The 24,283-nt window shown below is 34.8% G+C and overlaps 1 protein-coding gene across 9 annotated transcripts in view; it reads left to right on the top strand.

Annotated features, from left to right (window-relative positions):
• The window catches only part of LOC144446048 (protein phosphatase EYA1-like), a 441,648-nt gene that overhangs the window by 326,487 nt on the left and 90,878 nt on the right, over positions 1–24,283 (top strand). For 6 of the 9 annotated variants that reach the window (XM_078135730.1, XM_078135731.1, XM_078135736.1 and 3 more), the window contains 3 exons: positions 8,230–8,339; positions 15,206–15,295; positions 20,404–20,490. In XM_078135730.1, coding sequence (XP_077991856.1) covers positions 8,230–8,339; positions 15,206–15,295; positions 20,404–20,490 — 287 coding nt within the window. The remainder of the gene's footprint in view (positions 1–8,229; positions 8,340–15,205; positions 15,296–20,403; positions 20,491–24,283) is intronic. The other 3 variants (XM_078135735.1, XM_078135738.1, XM_078135739.1) reach the window with 3 other exon arrangements.

Below are 24,283 nucleotides of genomic sequence, written 5' to 3' on the forward strand. Positions count from 1 at the left end.
CATACTTGAACAGATCTCATTCAAAGTTGGTATTAGGACAGTGTTCTATGACATACATGTGCATATCCATTTGTTGTCATGATACGATCCAAAATGGCCGCCTAGCAGCCATTTTGTTTGTAAATTTTCCATGTCCAAAGCCATAACTCAGACATGCTTGAACAGATCTCATTCAAAGTTAGTATTAGGACAGTGTTCTAAAACTTCTATGACAAACATGTGCATATTCATTGTTGTTGTGATATGATCCGATATGGCCACCTGCCAGCCATTTTGTTTGCGATTTTTCTATGTCCAAAGCCATAACTCAGACATGCTTGAACAGATCTCATTCAAAGTTGGTATTAGAACAGCGTTCTGTGACATACATGTGTATATCCATTTTCGTCGTGATACAATCCCCCATACCCGACCAATCCTTTATTGTTGTAGGCATGTTCCATGGCCAACAAGCAGACACAACATATCTAAGTCTGTTTGATTTAGGTTCACAAGTGTTGTTGTGTGATCAGAGTAGTGATAATTCCTTAAAAACCAATCATAGCGGGGACTATGTCATTCTCAATGACTTGTAAATCATAAGATCATGCTATCCATAATTTTCGAAAATCATGGGAATATAAATCCTTTGGAAGAGTAAATTTAAGCAGTGTCCTGGCTGTGAAGAAAAATGATTTACTTCAAGTTGTGAAATTCAAAACTCAAACTTAACTACATCACTACATTATGTTACAGAAACTGTATTTGACTCTTGCACAAAGTCAGCTGTGAACCAAGGCTTGTATATCATCCCACAGCAATGCTCAGGTGTTGTCTTACCTTGGCTGCGACCAAAGTGCATCATAGAGTGGTATGTGGTTTGAATGTCATTGAGATGTTGTGGTTCCAAAAGATCCGACAGAGTTTCTCAGAGATGCATATTTTTGGGTCATCAGTCGCTGATTAGTTAAATCACTTGCCTCTTACCACCGCGGTAGGGGTTTGAACCCATTCTAGGTTTGATTAAATTTACAACCCTGTAAGTGTAATTACAAAGAGTGTCATTCAGATTGACTACCAACAATGCAGGTTTTTCCCAGGTAGTCCAGTTTCCTCCTACACCAACACTGAACCCACCTCCTGTTATCGGGCAATGCCTATTGGATGGCATTTAAAACAAATCAGTATGCAATAGCATGACAATGATTAATCCACTTGTTAAGTGGCCGGTCAGAGTTATTTCTTGTGTTTGATGATGTATGTTTTTCCTCACAAGGATGCTGTTTTTATGCCCACTTTGGGTAGCCGCATACTGATAATGCTTTGTCAAGTTCCTGTAGTTCCAGTATCTTGTCCTCTTCCCTTGGAATGATGTTATCACATCTATGCTTAAAGGTTTGCACAACACAACAAGTTGGATGTAGAGGATGGTGTTATTTGAAATTCAGATATTGATTGATATGAGTTGGTTTCCTGTAGCCTGTAGACCCTAAAATCTATTGAACCGTCTGGCATTTTTGAGATGGAAGAGTCTAAGATAAGAAGGCTATGCACTTGTTCTTTTCAGTTTTGCTGGTGAAATTGATACCAGCTATCATCTACTGGTAGGCTGTATATGTGATCCTCTGAAGGGTGTGATGTCCTCCTGATTGATGGAGAAAGTGTCGTCCACATATTGCTTCCAAACTCTTGGTCCTATAGTGGTGGTGGAAAGAGCATTTTCTTCAAAGTATTCAAATTTCCATGTAAAGGTTAGCCACGATCTGTGACACCAGACTTCCCATAACAGCGTCATGCTTCTGTTTGTAGAACTGCCATTCGTATATGAAATAGGTTTTGTTTAACGCAAACTCCAACAGTTCAACATCAATGATATTAAGTTATTCAGGTTCTATCACTCAAGGTGTTATCAACTTCCAGACGGTATTTGATCTCTTCCATTACTTTATCTAGAGGTACACTCATAAATAAAGCTCTTACATCACACAAGACTAGGATCTCATTATCCTGTAGTTTAATGTGCTTTATTTGGTCAATGAAATCCTACAAGTTCTTGACATGATGTGAACTTTTCCCAACAATGAGATTCAAGATATTGGCCAGTAGTTTAGCTGTGGCATATGTGATGGCCCCATGGCACACTGGATATGATAGGCCTGAGTGGGGTGCTGTCCTTGTGTATCTTTTGGTAGACCATACAGTTTAGGTGGTGTTTCTGCCATACGATAGAGTTAAGGATATTCTTGTTTGGTGAATTTCCCCTCCTTGTGTGATCACAATAAGATCTTGACTAATTTCCTCTTATAGGTGCGGGATCATGTGGCAACTGGACACAGGTCCTTTATCACTCAGCAAGGTTTGGATCTTACTTTTATGATTCTGTGTGTTGAGTACTACCAAAGCCCGAACCTTATCAGCTGGTGACATAATTATAGAATCGTCTGATTTCAGTTGTTTAAGTGCATCTCTTATGGTGATATTGTCAGCAGGTGCTTTAGATAATTAAGACAGCACCAACTACGTCAGCATGTACATCAGCTAATTCTGTAGGGTTTTGTTGTTTACAGGCAAGTTTAGTGGCCACATTAATCTTTTATTGTCCATTGGTAATTTTGGGGGGCAACAGCAAAATTCATACCTTTTGTGAGGACACTAAATTCAGCATTACATAAGTCACGGCCCAATTTATTGATAACCCATTTTTGCAACTGTATACAAGATAAGTCTATTTCAGATGTTAGTCGGTTATGATTTCTTGTCAATCAGAAGTGACAACTTTCTAAGATGGTGGTCCCTTACAATATGTAAAAGTGTATTTACTTTGATACAATGCATCAATCTCCACATATTCATTATCTAGCAACAGGTGTTCAAACTGAGACCATGATGACCCCTTCTTTTGTTTCAAAAATACTGAGTATGTTGTTACACACATGAATTCTTTCACATACCAGTTCTTTCTGAGCCTTTTGAATGATCTTGGTGGCTTTCTGACTTTTGATTGGACATTTCAGGTTGAAACTAACACTGAGGTGTTATATCTTCATCACGGCAACATAATGCGAACTTCAAATGGTTTGCTATCCAAGATTGTCACATAAATGGCCAAAAATGTTTGTCAACTTGGTAGATTTAATGATTTACAAAGGTTATAACACACAAGCATTTCAAAGTGTTAGCATTAAGGTTTTTTATATGTCTTGGTCAGTGATCCTATTCAGAATGACAAATTCCATAGTTACAACTGGCCACTAGGTGGCAGTATGATCAGCCTGTTGTAGATGTTAGATCGTTTGATGCCCCCAACATCTTTTATCTAGTCATTTCTCCTCTAGAGCTAAAATATCCCATGTCACTACTACATGTGTGTGTGTGTGTGTGTGTGTGTGTGTGTGTGTGTGTGTGTGTGTGTGTGTGTGTGTGTGACTTAAACTCAAAAACAGATACATTGCCTTGGTATTTAATTTTAATGGGGACATTAGTTTTGGTGTCTAGTTGGGAAATTGTTCAAAGCAAAACATCACATCACAGGTTTGCCATGTGGGTCTAAAAATGTGTATTTTTGGTTAAAAGTCTATAATTCCACAAGTACTGGATAGATTGGTCAGAGATTTGGTGGGAATGTTCTAAGGGATGTGTATATTAAGATTTGTACATGACATGATGATTCCATCAGTAATATGCAAATTAGAGCTAAAAATGTTTTTTTTTGGTCAAAAATCTTCATTTCCAAAACTAAGGAGTAGATTGGGCTGAAATGTAATGCTTCTGGGGATGTATAGATGAAGAAATATTAAGCAAGCATATAGTGATATCATCAGTGATATGCAAATTAGGTATAAAGATGTGAATTTGGTCAAAAACTTATATCTCAACAAGTACCTGGTCAATGAGACTGAAATATATCTAGAAGTGTTCTGCAGATTTTGTTCAAAACATTTTAACACAATTCACCCTAGCAACCATGACCACACCTTTAACTACAACCAAATGCCAGCATATTTTGCTAAAATAACATCATCAGGTAGGCAAGTGGGAAAACATTTTAAAAAATGTATAAAACTATCCGTAGCAACATGACCACACCCATAGCAACAGTCAAATGGTGGTGTATTTGCAAAGATAACTACAGGGATTTTTAGACAAGTTCACAAACATTAAAAAGGTGTATGCAAATATGCCTACAGCTTTGTACATATCTCATAGTGTAGTAATACTTGCAATAATTGAACATATCTCATAGTATAGTATTATATACAGTAATTGTACATATCTCATAGTGTAGTATTATATACAGTAATTGTACACATCTCATAGTATAGTATTATATACAGTAATTGTACACATCTCATAGTGTAGTATTATATACAGTAATTGTACATATCTCATAGTATAGTATTGTGTACAGTAATTGTACATATCTCATAGTGTAGTATTATATACAGTAATTGTACATATCTCATAGTATAGTATTATATACAGTAATTGTACACATCTCATAGTATAGTATTATATACATAATACAGTAATTGTACATATCTCATAGTGTAGTATTATATACAGTAATTGTACACATCTCATAGTATAGTATTATATACAGTAATTGTACACATCTCATAGTGTAGTATTATATACAGTAATTGTACATATCTCATAGTATAGTATTATATACAGTAATTGTACATATCTCATAGTATAGTATTATATACAGTAATTGTACACATCTCATAGTGTAGTATTATATACAGTAATTGTACATATCTCATAGTATAGTATTGTGTACAGTAATTGTACATATCTCATAGTGTAGTATTATATACAGTAATTGTACATATCTCATAGTATAGTATTATATACAGTAATTGTACACATCTCATAGTATAGTATTATATACATAATACAGTAATTGTACATATCTCATAGTATAGTATTATATACAGTAATTGTACACATCTCATAGTGTAGTATTATATACAGTAATTGTACACATCTCATAGTGTAGTATTATATACAGTAATTGTACACATCTCATAGTATAGTATTATATACAGTAATTGTACACATCTCATAGTGTAGTATTATATACAGTAATTGTACATATCTCATAGTATAGTATTATATACAGTAATTGTACATATCTCATAGTATAGTATTATATACAGTAATTGTACACATCTCATAGTGTAGTATTATATACAGTAATTGTACATATCTCATAGTGTAGTATTATATACAGTAATTGTACACATCTCATAGTATAGTATTATATACAGTAATTGTACACATCTCATAGTATAGTATTATATACAGTAATTGTACACATCTCATAGTATAGTATTATATACAGTAATTGTACACATCTCATAGTATAGTATTATATACAGTAATTGTACACATCTCATAGTATAGTATTATATACAGTAATTGTACACATCTCATAGTATAGTATTATATACAGTAATTGTACACATCTCATAGTATTGTATTATATACAGTAATTGTACACATCTCATAGTATAGTATTATATACAGTAATTGTACATATCTCATAGTGTAGTATTGTGTACAGTAATTGTACATATCTCATAGTATAGTATTGTGTACAGTAATTGTACATATCTCATAGTATAGTATTATATACAGTAATTGTACATATCTCATAGTATAGTATTATATACAGTAATTGTACACATCTCATAGTGTAGTATTATATACAGTAATTGTACATATCTCATAGTATAGTAATATGTACAGTAATTGTACATATCTCAGTGTAGTATTGTGTACAGTAATTGTACATATCTCATAGTGTAGTATTGTGTACAGTAATTGTACATATCTCATAGTGTAGTATTATATACAATAATTGCACATATCTCATAGTATAGTATTATATACAGTAATTGTACATATCTCATAGTGTAGTATTGTGTACAGTAATTGTACACATCTCATAGTATTGTATTATATACAGTAATTGTACATATCTCATAGTGTAGTATTATATACAGTAATTGTACACATCTCATAGTATTGTATTATATACAGTAATTGTACATATCTCATAGTGTAGTATTATATACAATAATTGCACATATCTCATAGTATAGTATTGTGTACAGTAATTGTACATATCTCATAGTATAGTATTGTGTACAGTAATTGTACATATCTCAGTGTAGTATTGTGTACAGTAATTGTACATATCTCATAGTATAGTATTATATACAGTAATTGTACATATCTCAGTGTAGTATTGTGTACAGTAATTGTACATATCTCAGTGTAGTATTGTGTATAGTAATTGTACATATCTCAGTGTAGTATTGTGTATAGTAATTGTACACATCTCACAGTGTAGTATTGTGTATAGTAATTGTACATATCTCATAGTGTAGTATTGTGTATACAGTAATTGTACATATCTCATAGTGTAGTATTATATACAGTAATTGTACACATCTCACAGTGTAGTATTGTGTACAGTAATTGTACATATCTCATAGTGTAGTATTGTGTATAGTAATTGTACACATCTCACAGTGTAGTATTGTGTATAGTAATTGTACATATCTCATAGTGTAGTATTGTGTACAGTAATTGTACATATCTCATAGTATAGTATTATATACAGTAATTGTACATATCTCATAGTGTAGTATTATATACAATAATTGCACATATCTCATAGTATAGTATTATATACAGTAATTGTACATATCTCATAGTGTAGTATTGTGTACAGTAATTGTACACATCTCATAGTATTGTATTATATACAGTAATTGTACATATCTCATAGTGTAGTATTATATACAGTAATTGTACACATCTCATAGTATTGTATTATATACAGTAATTGTACATATCTCATAGTGTAGTATTATATACAATAATTGCACATATCTCATAGTATAGTATTGTGTACAGTAATTGTACATATCTCATAGTATAGTATTGTGTACAGTAATTGTACATATCTCAGTGTAGTATTGTGTACAGTAATTGTACATATCTCATAGTATAGTATTATATACAGTAATTGTACATATCTCAGTGTAGTATTGTGTACAGTAATTGTACATATCTCAGTGTAGTATTGTGTATAGTAATTGTACATATCTCAGTGTAGTATTGTGTATAGTAATTGTACACATCTCACAGTGTAGTATTGTGTATAGTAATTGTACATATCTCATAGTGTAGTATTGTGTATACAGTAATTGTACATATCTCATAGTGTAGTATTATATACAGTAATTGTACACATCTCACAGTGTAGTATTGTGTACAGTAATTGTACATATCTCATAGTGTAGTATTGTGTATAGTAATTGTACACATCTCACAGTGTAGTATTGTGTATAGTAATTGTACATATCTCATAGTGTAGTATTGTGTACAGTAATTGTACATATCTCATAGTATAGTATTATATACAGTAATTGTACACATCTCATAGTATAGTATTATATACAGTAATTGTACATATCTCATAGTGTAGTATTGTGTACAGTAATTGTACATATCTCATAGTGTAGAATTATATACAATAATTGCACATATCTCATAGTATAGTATTGTGTACAGTAATTGTACATATCTCATAGTATAGTATTGTGTACAGTAATTGTACATATCTCAGTGTAGTATTGTGTACAGTAATTGTACATATCTCATAGTATAGTAATATGTACAGTAATTGTACACATCTCATAGTGTAGTATTATATACAGTAATTGTACATATCTCATAGTGTAGTATTATATACAGTAATTGTACATATCTCAGTGTAGTATTGTGTACAGTAATTGTACATATCTCATAGTATAGTAATATGTACAGTAATTGTACATATCTCATAGTATAGTATTGTGTACAGTAATTGTACATATCTCATACTGTAATACTATCGTGATATTATCTTTTCCTGGGTATTGTACATATATCATGTCTATCTAGAATGTTCATTCAAATAATCCAGATTCAAGGCCCCTGATTGGTTAGGATGTAAGTGCATTTATTGGTCAATTCTGAATAAATTACATCACCTGAATGACATTCCAAGAATGAGAAATATGAGGAAGTAATTTCCAAGGAAATTTAGTAAATTTTATGACTTTTTGACAGTATTTGGAACTAGTTCTATAATAATAGGTATTTGTACAAGTTCTAGAAGTTCCAGAATATCAAGAATGTGTTTCAAAATATTGGTAAGAAAATAAATTGTTATGGGTTTTTTTTTTGTAGGTCTATGGAAATTCAGTCACCACGTAGTCAAGGTGCAAGTGGCAATAACAATTCCCCACAAACAGAAAACACAGACAGTACCTCATGTATAACAGCCAATGGAACAGACGGTAAGGACAGTCAATAATTGATGTCAGATTTTACCTATGAAATGCATCCTAATAGTTAATCTGGATAAAATACTTCCATATATAGAATATTAAACATAATCTGATTTTGATAACTGATCCTTTAACATCTTGGTTAACAATTTGACAAGCTAAGTCAGGATCATACAATATCATGTCATATCTGTTTCTTTTAACCTAAAGTTGACATCATCACTGCTTGACATCAATCAGATGATATTTTGTCAAATATTTTAATTGAAAATTTTGTTTGTTATCATCACTTTTTAATGAAAGTTTGATAAACATTCCTTTTCTTAGATTATTGTTGTTATTCTATGATTATATAAAAAGTGACAACTTAAAGAATTGTAAATTTAGAATGGTTTGTTCTAATGAGTTAGCATCAATGATATCGTTGCTTGTACTGTTCACACTGCATAAAAGCTGTCCTAAATAATGCTACATGTACACTTCATTTCTCAGATATGCAATATCCAATTTCTTTCATACGTGGCACAAAGTTGACAGGATAGACAACATATGCACATCACTTTGTTTCATGACATGCAAATTTGATGAATGGCGGCATATTTGCACTTACAAATCTATACATACTGCATAAATAAAAAATAGTGCCAATGGCATTATAGCACAACTGTATTTAGCTGTTGCAATGGGCATGGTGTCTGTCATATGTCCGTCTGTGTGTGTCTGTCTGTCTGTCCGTCCTTCTGTCTCTCTCTCTGTCTGTGTCATCATTTTTTCCTTCCATAAGGAAGGAGATATAAGAGGGCTTGAAAAGTCTGTGGTTTGTTTGTGTGTGTGTTTGTTTGTGTGTGTGTGTGTGTGTGTATGTGTGTCTGTATCACCATTTTCTATAAAACGGCTGGCTCAAATCAAACGAAATTCCGTAATTGTGTTCCGTAGGGTAATGGCAAGAACTGATTAGGTTTTGGTAAAAATCCCATGAATATTAATGACCAATTTGAGTAATTAATCGATCGATTGTCTGGTTACACATACACTTCGTGTCAAAAGTGCTCCACCAATCTCGATGTAAAGTAAACCAGGAAGCTACGGTAATCTGTTCTACACTGAGAAAGACAAGTGTTTGTATTGAAATTTTCGTTGAATCTGAAGAATATTACATCAAAGCAAGGAGGTGAGCACTGAAAATACACATCATCTGTAAGCTTTATTGCAAAAATATATAGTCACAATCGTCTGCTCACTTCACACCTTTCACGCATGTATACAATTTGGATGGTGCGTCTGTTAATCTCGATCGAAACAAGAATGTATACACTTTACCCATGGATGAAGTAGGGCAACAATACTGTATCACTTCACTGTATTAAAGTTGTTCAACTGTTAGGATGCGTACCGTGAAGTATGTAAACTTTCTGATGCGTAATAGCAATGTTATGCGGATTTCAATTTCATTTATTATTTACCGTGGAAACAGGTGTACATATCCTGGGTATGTAGCAGGGGGTCACAAAAACCGAGTGCAGTCGAGGATGGCAAGCTTTCCTGGCATTTCAACAACGTTTTTGACGACTCAGTTTCACTAGGACTAGAAAAAATTACAGATGTAGAGCTAAATGTCTTGCATAAATCATGGAATTGCAAGACTATCCTTATGGAAGGCATTCAGTTTAAATCTGGTCTAAAGAACAGCTGGTTGAATTATAATGAAATTTAGTACATATAATGTTTGGGGTAATGGCTAGACCTGATTAGTTTTTGAGCGAGATCTGCTCATGGTAATTAGGGAAATTTGTATATCAATGAAATCAACTAATTAAGCAATATCTTAAGACTGCATTATTCAATTTCAATATAATTCAGTATATTCGTTAAACATAACAACATACATTAGTCCTATAAAATTTGTTGATGTACCTTACAGTGTTAATGAATAATTTGCATAATTAATTATTTTTGGTAATTAGGCTATATCTTAAGAATGCATTCTTGAATTTCAATGTAATTTAGTACATACATTAACCATAACAAATTGTGTATGTCCTATAAAGTTAGTTGATGTACCTTACAATGTTAATGAATAATTTGCATAATAATAATAATAATAATATTTATTTCTTATAGAGCGCATTACATTAAAAACAATCTCAATGCGCTGAACAAAAGTATAAAAGTATTTTAAAATGTACATATACACAAGTATAAACAAAATATGAAACAGGATAAAAATACAAAGACACGGAATGACATTTAAAAAACAGAAATGTAAAAAAGTTAAAAAATAATAATGAGATCTAAAAAGATGATATTTCAATGCAGATTTAAAACTGTTCAAAGTGTGTGAAGAACGAAGACATGGTGGCAGGGCATTCCAAAGGCGTGGGCCGCAAATAGAGAAGGCCCGATCACCATAGTATGCAGTGTTCCCTATCGGTTGGTGCAAATTCACCACGCTACCGGATTGCGACCGAAGGGAACGATGGGTGGATCTAATCATTAGTAAATCGCCTAGATATGAAGGCCCGCACCCATTAAGAACTTTAAAAACAGTGCAGAGTACTTTGAATTCAATGCGCTTCTGAATAGGTAGCCAGTGTAATGAATGAAGAACTGGGGTAATATGCATCCACTGTCTAACTTCACTAGTGCATGACTCAATAACTGAAGTCGGAACCCGGTCACCTTCACACGTGAGATACAGTTCGGAATCGTCCGCATACATGACACAATTTAAACCATGACGGATTATGATATCCTCCAAGGGGGCTGTGTAAAGCGTAAACAAAACAGGTCCAAGGACGGAGCCTTGGGGGACACCACAATCAAGAGACCTTGCCTTTGACACAACTGCTCCAACACTCACAGATTGGAATCGACCAATCAAATAGGAACGAAACCACTCCAAGGCTGAGCCCTTGATGCCATATCTATTACGCAATCTGTGTAATAAAACGTCATGATCAATCGTGTCAAAGGCAGCAGAAAGATCAAGCAAAATCAATATTACATCTTTACGTTTATCAAGGGAGCCTAATATATCATTTTGGACTCTTAGAAGGGCCGTTTCAGTGCTATAACCCGCTCGATAAGCTGACTGATAATTAATGAGTTACGGTAATTAGGCTATATCTTAAGACTTCAATTTCTATATGATTTAGTACATACGTTAAATATAACAGATCGCATATGTCTTATAAAAGTTGTTCTTTTCGCTTAAAGATTTAATGAAAAATTTGCATAATTAATTATTTCAGGTAATTACGCTCTATCTTAAAAATGAAAGCTTCAAATTTCAGTATAATATAGTACATATATCAACCACAATAATACGCACCTGTCCTATGAAGATAGTTGCTACAACTTTTACCTTTAATGAGTATTTTGAATAATGAACAATATTCAGTAATTAAGCAGTATCATGCACTCTTCAAAATTCCTTATAATTTGGCATATACATTAACCTAAGAAAGCACACTTGTCCATAAAAGAGCCTGTTGCTATAGTTTTTTAGCACAACTGAGCTGAGGTTCAGTAGTGCTATAGGGATCACCTGGCATCTGCCTGCCTGTGTGTGTGTGTGTGTGTGAACAACTTAAAAGTCAAAAACCGCCGAACCGATATTTGATATTTTGTGGGTCCATTACCTTGGGTGTCTAGTTTGGAAATTGTTCAAATCGAAATGATCGCATCACAGGTCTGTGATTTGGGTAAAACAATGTGATTTTTGGTCAAAAGACTTAAACTCAGTAACTACTGGGCAGATTGGTGTGAAATTTGGTGGAAAGATTCTTAAGGGGGTGTAAAGTAAGATTTGTTCATGACATGATGATTCCATCAATAATATGCAAATTAGGGCAAAATATGTGTCTTTTTGGTTAAAAACCTATAATTCCAAAACTACTGAGCAGATTAGGCTGAAATGTAATGGGAATGCATCTAGGGATGTATGGATGAAGAAATATTATGCATACAATGATTCCATGAGTGATATGCAAATTAGGTGTAAAAATGTTCATTTTTGGTCAAAAACTTTCTCAAAAAGCACTTGGTCAATGAGTCTGAAACTTGGTGAGATGTTTCTGGAAGTGTTATTCTGCAGATTTTCTTCAAAACATTTTGACAAAATTGGCCATAGCAACCATGACCACACCCTTAGCAACAACCAAATGGCAGTATATTTTGGTCAAATAACAACATCATCTGGTAGGCAAATGAGTAAACATTCAAACAGTGTATGCAAATACCCTAACATCCATGACCACGCCCATAGCAACAGCCAAAAGGTCGTGTATTTCACAAGATAACAACAGGGATTAATAAACAATTGAATAAACATTCAAAAAACATATGTAAATATGCCTAGCAACAAGACCACGCCCATAGCAACAGCCAAATAATCACATATATTGCAAAGATAACAACGGGGATTAATAGACAATTGAATAAACTATCAAAAATGTATGTAAATATGCCTAGCAACAAGACCACGCCCATAGCAACAGCCAAATTATCACATATATTGCAAAGATAATATCAGGAATTCATACACAAGTGAACAAAAACATACCACAATGTATGAAAATATATCTAACAACATGACCACGCCCATAGCAACAGCCAAATGATAGTATATATCGTAAAGATAGCAACATGGTTGGCTAGGAGTCATTCACCAAATGAACACATATTGTTAGCATGGACTACCATATGGATAAACATTTTTAAAAACTACAGTTGTGCTACAACACCATTGGCGGTATTTTTTAGTTTAATGAGTTATTTGCATAATTAGTGATTCCCTTACGGGAGGCATTCAGTTTAAATCTGGTGTAGTTAGTCTGTAGTATTTATGTGTGGCAGCTTTCTTTCAAAATGATGTATAAGGTAATGCTGAACAAGAGAAGAAGAGAAATATATAATATATGTATTACTTTTGGTGCTCACATAACTTTTACTGTAGTGAACAATCACATGATTTACTGCAAAACTCAATAACTTTAATACATTTTGTGCATATTACAAACACAGTTTTACCTTCCATAAGGAAGGTTATATTAGGGATGAAAAGTCTGTGTATGTGTGTGTGTGTCTGTGTGACTATCTGTCTGTCTGACTGTCCTTTTCACTCAAAAACAGCTGGCTTAATTCAAATGAAATTTGGTGCACGTGTTCCATAGGGTAATGGCAAGAATGTACTGATTTAGGGTAATGGCTGAGTAGGTTTTATTAAATAACCATGAATATTAATGAGCTATTTGCATAATAAATGGTTCTTGGTAATTAGGATATCTGAAGAATGAACTCTTCAAAATCAATATAATTTAGTACATACATTGATGACAACATGCATGTTTTATATAGAGTTGGATAATGTGGCTTTCAGTTGTTAATGAGTGATTTGCATAATTAATTATTTTTAGGCTATATATGAAGGGTGCAAAGTTCATGTTCTGTATAATTTGGTACATACATTCATGATACCACGGTGCACATGTCTCAGAAAGCTTATTGATGTCATTTGCATAATTAATGATTTTGAGTAATTAGGCTATATCTTAATATATCTATAGCAACAGTCAAATGATCATATATATTGCAAAGATAACAACATGGTTGGATAGGCAACTGGATAGTCATTCTGCAAATGAACACCTATACCTAGCATGGATCAACATGTGGATAAACAATTTTTGATAATAATAATAATACTTTATTTTTCTATAGCGACTTCCATCAAAACAATAACAAACCGCTTCACAATAAAATATATAACAAATGATTTAAAAATACAATGATAAAAGTAAGACCAGCTCGAATACAATGATAAAAGTAAAAGTAAGACCAGCTCGAATACAATGATAAAAGTAAGACCAGCTCAACTAATGTAGAATGATAAAAATGATATGGACAACATTAAAACTGTACAGTTGTGCTACAGTGCCATTGTGCTATTTTTTATCTTGTCATTCCCCTACCATGCCTGGAATTTTACTAGTGGCTTTTAAATTTATTGGGCCTACAACTTTAGTATGGCTATGTCGGATGTCTTAAAAAGCTAGAAAAAAAAGTCACAAATTCTCATTGGCTTTTAAATTTCCCCCACTGACAGATGACATGTGCATAGACCCAACTGGGTGAGTTGAGCATTATGATGTAAGGGGCCATGTCATTTTCAAATTGATGCACGAGAAATGTAATTTCTTTGTTTTAGTTTAACCCCCCCCCCCCACCTCCCCCCTCAAAACAAAATGTCTTAATGCAAAATGGGAAAATGAACGACCTGTCCTACATGTATGTTTGTATCATATACCATGACATCGATAAACACAACAAACTCTAATTGCAATTCAAATTGTAAAACATTTTGGTGTCTGCAAAACATAGCTTCAACTGGAAATTGTATTTACCAGTTCTCCTGCTTTTTAGCCTTCAAGTTGTTAATGTCGAGTCGCTCAAAAACTAATCAGGTCTAGCCATGTCTAAATAGCTAACCTGTCTAGAATTTGGCATTAGGTAATCCTAAAATGTAAAACTATGTCGGATGTTTTAAAAACCAAGAGTTGCAGGTACAAGTAAATTAGGTAATGTCTACAATAAGTGCAATGCCTTTTTGTAGGAGAATGGCAAGAGAAAAATACTCGGACGATTTGGTTCTAGGCAAGGGGACATACCCCACTCCATACCAGTACCTGAGGAAAGGGGAAAGTGATATTTAAAAATCTGTCTGCTGAAATGTGTCCTGTTGTTTATACTTCTTAGACATAATGTCTATGTTGATATAATGTATAGACTAAATCACAAACTAGCAGTTATTGTCAACACTGTATGAAATGTCACATGTAAAGTATATTTATGATTATCAATGGTATTTTCGATAGGTAAAAGAACTGGCCCGATGTCAAGTTCTGGTGATACTTCTGTACTTAGCAATCCAGACAATTGGACAACAGTACAAACAACTACATCAAGTATGTTGACTTATACTCTATTCCTTGAAGAGGTATAGTCTGTAACTGGAGTATTATTGCTTTTGTTCAGATAACAAACAGATACAATATCATTGAGAATTGTTAAAGTACTAGTAACTATACGTTGCACATATTGATTAGAGGTTCATTGTATATAAGTAGTACAACAGCTTGAAATCATGATCATATTTGGGGCACTGAGTTTTGGGTGCAGACTCAAACATCAATTTGATTGGATGTATTATACTATACAAACACAATGTACATGTACACACAATAGATTCAATATTGTTCAGGGTGTTCAATGTTAAGAGTAAAATCATCGTATTGTACATGTATATCCAGTAAAAGATTTTCAGTTGCAACTATTGCAGCTTTAAATGGGCAGTAATGTACTTTTGTGAAAAGGAGCATAGGATAACTTTAAAGTCTTTGCTGGTTACTTTTGTAAGCCCCCCGATGGGGTGCTACTACAGTTTGCGCACATGTGTGCATACATGTATCGCATCTGTAATACACTATTTCTCAGACATGCAGTATCCAATTTCTTTCAAACCTGACACAAAGGTGACAGACACATCATGTGGGACATATGCCTGTCAATTTTTTTTTAGCGCAATTGAACTGATAAGGTTCAGTAGTGCTATAGGCATGACAGAGTGTCTGTCTGTCTGTCTGCCTGCCTGTCTGTCTGTCTCTTTGTGTGTGTTTGTGTGTGTGTGTGTGTGTGTGTGTGTGTGATTGTGTAAACAACTTAAAGTCAAAAACTGCTGGATTGATTGCTTTGATATTTTGTGGTCATGTTACTTCTGGTGTTAAGTTGGGAGTTGCTAAACTGAAAATGATTGCATCAGAGATGTGGCTTTTGGGTCAAAAAATGTTATTTTTGGTCAAAAAACTTAAACTCCCAAACGACTGGGCAGATAGGTCTGAAATTTGGTGGGGACATTCTTAGGGGTGAGTAAATTCAGATTTGTTCATGATGATGATTCCCTCAGTAATATGCAAAGTATGGTTTTTTGGTCAAAAACCTATAATTCCAAAGCTACTCAGCAGATTAGGCTGAAATTTAACAGGGATGCATCTGGGGTGTATAGATGAAGAAATATTAAGTATATGATCTCATCAGTAATATGCAAATTAGGTGTAAAAATGTGAATTTTGGTCAAAAATGTATATCTCAAAAAGTACTTGATCAAGAGACTGAAACTTGGTGAGATGTTATTCTGCAGATTTTCTTCAAATTATTTTGACACAATTGCCCTAGCAACCATGACCACGCCCATGGCAACAACTAAATGGCAGTATATTTTTGGTCAGATAACATCATCTGGTAGGCGAGTAAACATTCAATAAATGTATGCACATATCTCTAGCAACCATGACCACGCCCATAGCAACAGGCAAGCGGTCATGTATTTCACAAAGGTAACAGGGATTAAGACAATTGAATAAACATTCAAAAAATGTATGCAAATTTGCCTAGCGATATGACCACACCCATAGCAACAGCCAAATGATCGCATATATCGCAAAGATAGCAACATGGTTCGATAGGCAACTGGATAGTCATTCAGCAAATGAACACCTATTGCCATTGGTGGTATTTTGTTCAAAAGGGTACGGTCTGTAACTGTAGGGTCTTTGATGGTTACTTTTGTTCAAAAGGGTACGGTCTGTAACTGTAGGGTCTTTGATGGTTACTTTTGTTCAAAAGGGTACGGTCTGTAACTGAGGGGTCTTTGATGGTTACCTTTGTTCAAAAGGGTAAAGTCTGTAACTGTAGGGTCTTTGATGGTTACTTTTGTTCAAAAGGGTACAGTCTGTAACTGTAGGGTCTTTGATGGTTACCTTTGTTCAAAAGGGTACAGTCTGTAACTGTAGGGTCTTTGATGGTTACTTTTGTTCAAAAGGGTACAGTCTGTAACTGTAGGGTCTTTGATGGTTACTTTTGTTCAAAAGGGTACAGTCTGTAACTGTAGGGTCTTTGATGGTTACTTTTGTTCAAAAGGGTACAGTCTGTAACTGAGGGGTCTTTGATGGTTACCTTTGTTCAAAAGGGTAAAGTCTGTAACTGTAGGGTCTTTGATGGTTACTTTTGTTCAAAAGGGTACAGTCTGTAACTGTAGGGTCTTTGATGGTTACCTTTGTTCAAAAGGGTACAGTCTGTAACTGTAGGGTCTTTGATGGTTACTTTTGTTCAAAAGGGTACAGTCTGTAACTGTAGGGTCTTTGATGGTTACTTTTGTTCAAAAGGGTACAGTCTGTAACTGTAGGGTCTTTGATGGTTACTTTTGTTCAAAAGGGTACAGTCTGTAACTGTGTAGGGTCTTTGATGGTTACTTTTGTTCAAAAGGGTACAGTCTGTAAGTGTAGGGTCTTTGATGGTTACTTTTGTTCAAAAGGGTACAGTCTGTAACTGTAGGGTCTTTGATGGTTACTTTTGTTCAAAAGGGTACAGTCTGTAACTGTAGGGTCTTTGATGGTTACTTTTGTTCAAAAGGGTACAGTCTGTAACTGTAGGGTCTTTGATGGTTACTTTTGTTCAAAAGGGTACGGTCTGTAACTGTAGGGTCTTTGATGGTTACTTTTGTTCAAAAGGGTACGGTCTGTAACTGAGGGGTCTTTGATGGTTACCTTTGTTCAAAAGGGTGCAGTCTGTAACTGTAGGGTCTTTGATGGTTACTTTTGTTCAAAAGGGTACAGTCTGTAACTGTAGGGTCTTTGATGGTTACCTTTGTTCAAAAGGGTACGGTCTGTAACTGTAGGGTCTTTGATGGTTACTTTTGTTCAAAAGGGTACAGTCTGTAACTGTAGGGTCTTTGATGGTTACTTTTGTTCAAAAGGGTACAATCTGTAACTTTGGGGTCTTTGATGGTTACTTTTGTTCAAAAGGGTACAGTCTGTAACTGTGTAGGGTCTTTGATGGTTACTTTTGTTCAAAAGGGTACAGTCTGTAACTGTGTAGGGTCTTTGATGGTTACTTTTGTTCAAAAGGGTACAGTCTGTAACTGTAGGGTCTTTGATGGTTACTTTTGTTCAAAAGGGTACAGTCTGTAACTGTGTAGGGTCTTTGATGGTTACTTTTGTTTAAAGAAAGAGAAAGAAAGGGAACCATTGATTCAACACTAATCATTCATACGGTAATTTTAAGTAGATGTGAAATTGTTTGTAGTACAGACATGTAGTGAGCACCCCTCTCAGAAGACTTGACCACATGCCTTCATTATCTGCACCAGATGTTGTATACATTTAAATTATGTAGCTCACTTGAATGCTTTATTAACTGATCATTACAAATACTCAAGTACAACTTCATATTCTTCCAATTTCTTAAGTCATCCAATTACAAGAACTACAATTCAATCTCTTTTGCATTCAGCATACACATATAGAACAAAACAAAGGGTCGTACAAAATACTGTACATACCATGTAAATTTATCTTTCCCCAAAACAATTTGATATATAAGAAAGATTATCACCGGTGTGTGATTTGGGTAAAAAATGTGATTTTTGGTCAAAAAACTTAAATTCCCAAACTGCAGGGCAGATAGGCCTGAAATTTGGTGGGAATGTTTTTGGATGTTTAGTTTAAGAAATGTTCATGACACGATGATCCCAACAGTGATATGCAAATTAGGGCTAAAAATGCATTTTCACAGGGATGTTTCTGGGGATATACAGATCATGTGATATTGATTACATGGTAATCTCATTAGCATATGCAAATTATGGCTAAAAAACATGTTTTTTTGTGGAGAAATGTCTGTAGGAATATTTCGGCCAGATGATACCAGAAATTATTGTTTTATTGATCTGATTAAACCATTAAAAATGTTATGGGGTACTTAACATAATGTAACAAGTGTTTGTGAATGGCACTGGAATTGATATCTCTTGAGGTTGCTTGGAAACATTGTCTATCTAATTTAACACAGAACTACTGGTTGGTTCAAGGTGAATGCCTGACTGTCTGTCTGTCTGTCTGTTTATTTGTTTGTCTGTCAGTCTTGTAGATGATGAGAGTGATTTTGGTATTGAGCTTTACCTCTCAAACTACTGGGAATGAAATTTGGTTCTGATTCTGAAAGTGTTACTGTTAGTCTGCAGAGTGTGTCATGGCCCTACCAACCATAACCACACCATTAGCAACAGTCAAATGATGTAAATGATATTTTGGTAAAAAATCTATAATTTCAAAACTACTCAGCAGATTGGGATGAAATTTAATGAGATTCCTTTGGAGATGTGTACATGAATGTGTATTCACAACATGATCATGCCTTCAGTGATATGCAAATTAGGTCGAAAAATCTCTATTTTGGTCAAAAACTTACATCTTGAAAACTACTTGATGAGTGAGACTGAAACTTGGTTGGGATGTTTCTGTTATTAGTCAGAACATTTTGACAAAACTGGCCCTAGCAACCATGGCCATGCCCTGGCAACAGTGAAATGAAGATGCATATTACAAAGATAACAATGGGGATGGGTAGGTAAATGAAAAAAGAATAAAAAATGTATGCCAGTATGTCTGGTAACAAGACCATGCCCATAGCAACAGCTAAATGATGGTTCATATTGCATAGATTAAAACTGGGAAGGGTAGCCAAGTGAATAAACATTCAAAAAATGTATGTAAATATACCGGGTAGCAAGACCATGCCCATAGCAACAGCCAAATGGTGGTGTCTATTTAAAAAATAACAACAGGCATGGGTAGGCACGTGAATAAAGATTTTTAAAATGTAAGCAAATATGCCTAGCAACAAGACCATGCCCATAGCAACAGCCAAATACAGTTGTGCTACAACACCATTGTCTCTATTTTCATGTATCAAAATTATATTTGGATATAGTTAAGATATAATTATGTTACATATAGTCTTTCCTGGAAACACAAATCTTTCACTCTTTAATCTACCAACATTGTAATTATAATTTCTCCATCTAATAATGAAATGAAAACTTATTGATTTTGTTATCAATTTGGCTTCATCAACACTTTCTCATTATCAATACTAAAATCAGTACATTTTCCCCAAAAAGAACACAACTAAAGCATGTACCATCTCTTCTTATGTCTGTCTATCTCTCCCTGTTTAGCAATAAAAACTGAACCTAGCATTAATGATTCAGTACCAACAGATACAAACTACACTGGAAGCAACACAACAATTGAAAACTACACAGGTGGGTCAAATAGATTTATTCACTAATACACAGTAGCCTTTAATATTTTGATCTTATTTGGACATATCTCTTAAATTGTGAATATAGCAATTGATATTTCTAGACTTCAGGCATTGTTACTTATTGACTTTCATCTCATGACTAAAAGGGACAAAATTAAGTTCTGATTTGATATATAAGAACCCATTACCACAGTGCCTTATTTCAGTCTAGCTGGTCTCTGGATGTATGTGTCTAAGTGTACAAAGTCACTAGATGTGTGTGTCTGTCATAGTCTACCAAGTCACTAGATGGAAGTGTTAGTCAACCAAGTCACTAGATGGAAGTGTTAGCCTACCAAGTCACCAGATGTATATGTCTTAATTAGCCTACCAAGTTACTGGATGTATGTGTTAGTCAACCAAGTCACTAGATGTATGTGTCTTAGTCTAACAAGTCACAGGATGTATATCTACCAAGTCACAGGATGTGTATGTCTTGGTCTACCAATTCACTGGCTGTATATGTCTTAGTCTACCAAGTCACTGACTGTAAGTGTCTTAGTCTTCCAAGTCAAGGGCTATGTATGTCTTAGTCTACCAAGTCACTAGATGTAAGTGTCTTAGTCTACCAAGTCACTGGCTGTATGTGTCTTAGTCTAACAAATAAGTCACTGGCTGTGTTTGTCTAATTCTACCACATCACTTGATGTATATGTTTTAGTGTACAAAGTTACTGAATATAAGTAGTCTACCAATTCACAGGATGTATATGTCTTAGTCTACCAAGTCACTGGCTGTATATGTCTTAGTCTACCAAGTCACTGGCTGTGTTTGTCTTAGTCTACCAAGTCACTGGCTGTATATGTCTTAGTCTACCAAGTCACTGGCTGTGTTTGTCTTAGTCTACCAAGTCACTGGCTGTATATGTCTTAGTCTACCAAGTCACTGGCTGTATATGTCTTAGTCTACCAAGTCACTGGCTGTGTTTGTCTTAGTCTGCCAAGTCACTGGCTGTATATGTCTTAGTCTACCAAGTCACTGGCTGTATATGTCTTAGTCTACCAAGTCACTGGCTGTATATGTCTTAGTCTACCAAGTCACTGGCTGTGTTTGTCTTAGTCTACCAAGTCACTGGCTGTGTTTGTCTCAGTCTACCAAGTCACTGGCTGTGTTTGTCTTAGTCTACCACATCACTTGATGTATATGTTTTAGTGTACAAAGTTACTGAATATAAGTAGTCTACCAATTCACAGGATGTATATGTCTTAGTCTACCAAGTCACTGGCTGTATATGTCTTAGTCTACCAAGTCACTGGCTGTATATGTCTTAGTCTACCAAGTCACTGGCTGTGTTTGTCTTAGTCTACCAAGTCACTGGCTGTGTTTGTCTTAGTCTACCAAGTCACTGGCTGTGTTTGTCTTAGTCTACCAAGTCACTGGCTGTGTTTGTCTTAGTCTACCAAGTCACTGGCTGTATATGTCTTAGTCTACCAAGTCACTGGCTGTATATGTCTTAGTCTACCAAGTCACTGGCTGTATATGTCTTAGTCTACCAAGTCACTGGCTGTATATGTCTTAGTCTACCAAGTCACTGGCTGTGTTTGTCTTAGTCTACCAAGTCACTGGCTGTATATGTATTAGTCTACCAAGTCACTGGCTGTATATGTCTTAGTCTACCAAGTCACTGGCTGTATATGTCTTAGTCTACCAAGTCACTGGCTGTATATGTCTTAGTCTACCAAGTCACTGGCTGTATATGTATTAGTCTACCAAGTCACTGGCTGTGTTTGTCTTAGTCTACCACATCACTTGATGTATATGTTTTTAGTCTACAAAGTTACTGAATGTAAGTGTCTTATTCTACCAAGTCAATCAATCAATCAATTAAATTTATAGCGCCGGTTTCCAGAGCAATGTCCTGTTCAGTAGCGCTGAATGGCTAAAGCACACCATATGCTTTGTTGAACAAATAAATCTTCAGTTTTGTTTTGAAACAATCCAGGCTTAAGGCTTGGCAAATGTCAAGTGGCAAAGAGTTCCATAGTTTGGGGGCGACACATGAGAATGAACGAACTCCATGTGTGACACGGTGTGTATGGCTGGAGAAGATCACGAATGTTCTCTGGAGTTAAGACATGAAGGGCTATATATTTCAACAGTAAAATTTTGTAGTCAATCCTGAAATGAACTGGTAACCAATGCAGGCTGATGAGAACTGGAGAAATGTGTTCAAAACTTCTTGGTTCGAGAGATGATCCTTGCCGCTGTATTTTAAGCACGTTGTAATAGGTTTATGGTGGTGTCAGGAAGTCCATATAATAATACATTATTGTAGTCAAGCTTGGCTGATAGGATTGCATGGATTAAAGTACAACAAACATCATTGATGATGTATTGCCTCATGGATGCAATGCGACGAAGATGTGTGTAGATTGATTTGCAGGTATTCTTGACATGGTAGTTAAACATGTAGATATTATCGAAAAATACTCCAGTGTTACGAGCTGATGTGACGTGTGTAATGGGTACAAAGCCAATGTTGATATGATCAATCGGGTCTGGCAAGTGGTTGAATTTAGAACGGATTAGAACGCCAGTTTTGTTGTCATTTAGTTGTTGTTTGTTGTGTGTCATCCATTGCTTAATATCATGGACACAGGTCTCCATTGAATGTGTAGCAGAAGGTGAATCTTGGTGGGAAAAAGCAAGGTGTATTTCATTATCATCTGCATACTGATGAAACTGCAAATTGTGACGACTTATTAATTCTCCCAGAGGTGTAATGTTAATTGTAAACAAGAGAGGTCCAAGTACTGATCCTTGTGGCACCCCATAACTGAGAGCTGATGGTTTACTTGTTTGTTTTCTATTGTTACTGATTGATACCTGTTCTTCAGATAGGATGTAAACCATCTTAGAGCCATACCAGTAATACCAATGTTGGCTAGTCTGTTATGTAATATACCATGCTCGATAGTATCAAATGCAGCTGAGAGGTCCAGAAGAATGAGTAGAACATATTTCCAGAATCCAGTGATAAGCAGATGTCACTAGATGTATGTGTCTGAATCTATCAAGTCACTGAATGTATGTATGTATCTTAGTCTACCCTGTCACTTGATGTAAGTGTCTTAGACTACCTAGTCACTTTATGTATGTCTTAGTCTACCATGTCTCTTGATGTACATGTCTTAGTCTACCAAGTCACAGGATGTATGTGTCTTAGTCTACCAAATCAAAGGATGTATATGTCTTAGTCTACCAATTCACTGGCTGTATATGTCTTAGTCTACCAAATCAAAGGATATATGTGTCTTAGTCTACCAAATCAAAGGATGTATATGTCTTACTCTACCAAGTCACTGACTGTATATGTCTTAGTCTACCAAATCAAAGGATGTATATGTCTTAGTCTACCAAGTCACTGACTGTATATGTCTTAGTCTATCAAATCAAAGGATGTATGTGTCTTAGTCTACCAAATCAAAGGATGTATATGTCTTACTCTACCAAGTCACTGACTGTATATGTCTTAGTCTACCAAATCAAAGGATGTATATGTCTTAGTCTACCAAGTCACAGGATGTATATGTCTTAGTCTACCAAGTCACAGGATGTATATGTCTTAGTCTACCAAGTCACAGGATGTATATGTCTTAGTCTACCAAGTCACTGGCTGTATATGTCTTAGTCTACCAAGTCACAGGATGTATATGTCTTAGTCTACCAAGTCACAGGATGTATGTGTCTTAGTCTACCAAATCAAAGGATGTATGTGTCTTAGTCTACCAAGTCACAGGATGTATATGTCT

This window comes from Glandiceps talaboti, chromosome 14, assembly GCF_964340395.1.
Source record: "Glandiceps talaboti chromosome 14, keGlaTala1.1, whole genome shotgun sequence".
Lineage (NCBI taxonomy): Eukaryota > Metazoa > Hemichordata > Enteropneusta > Spengelidae > Glandiceps > Glandiceps talaboti.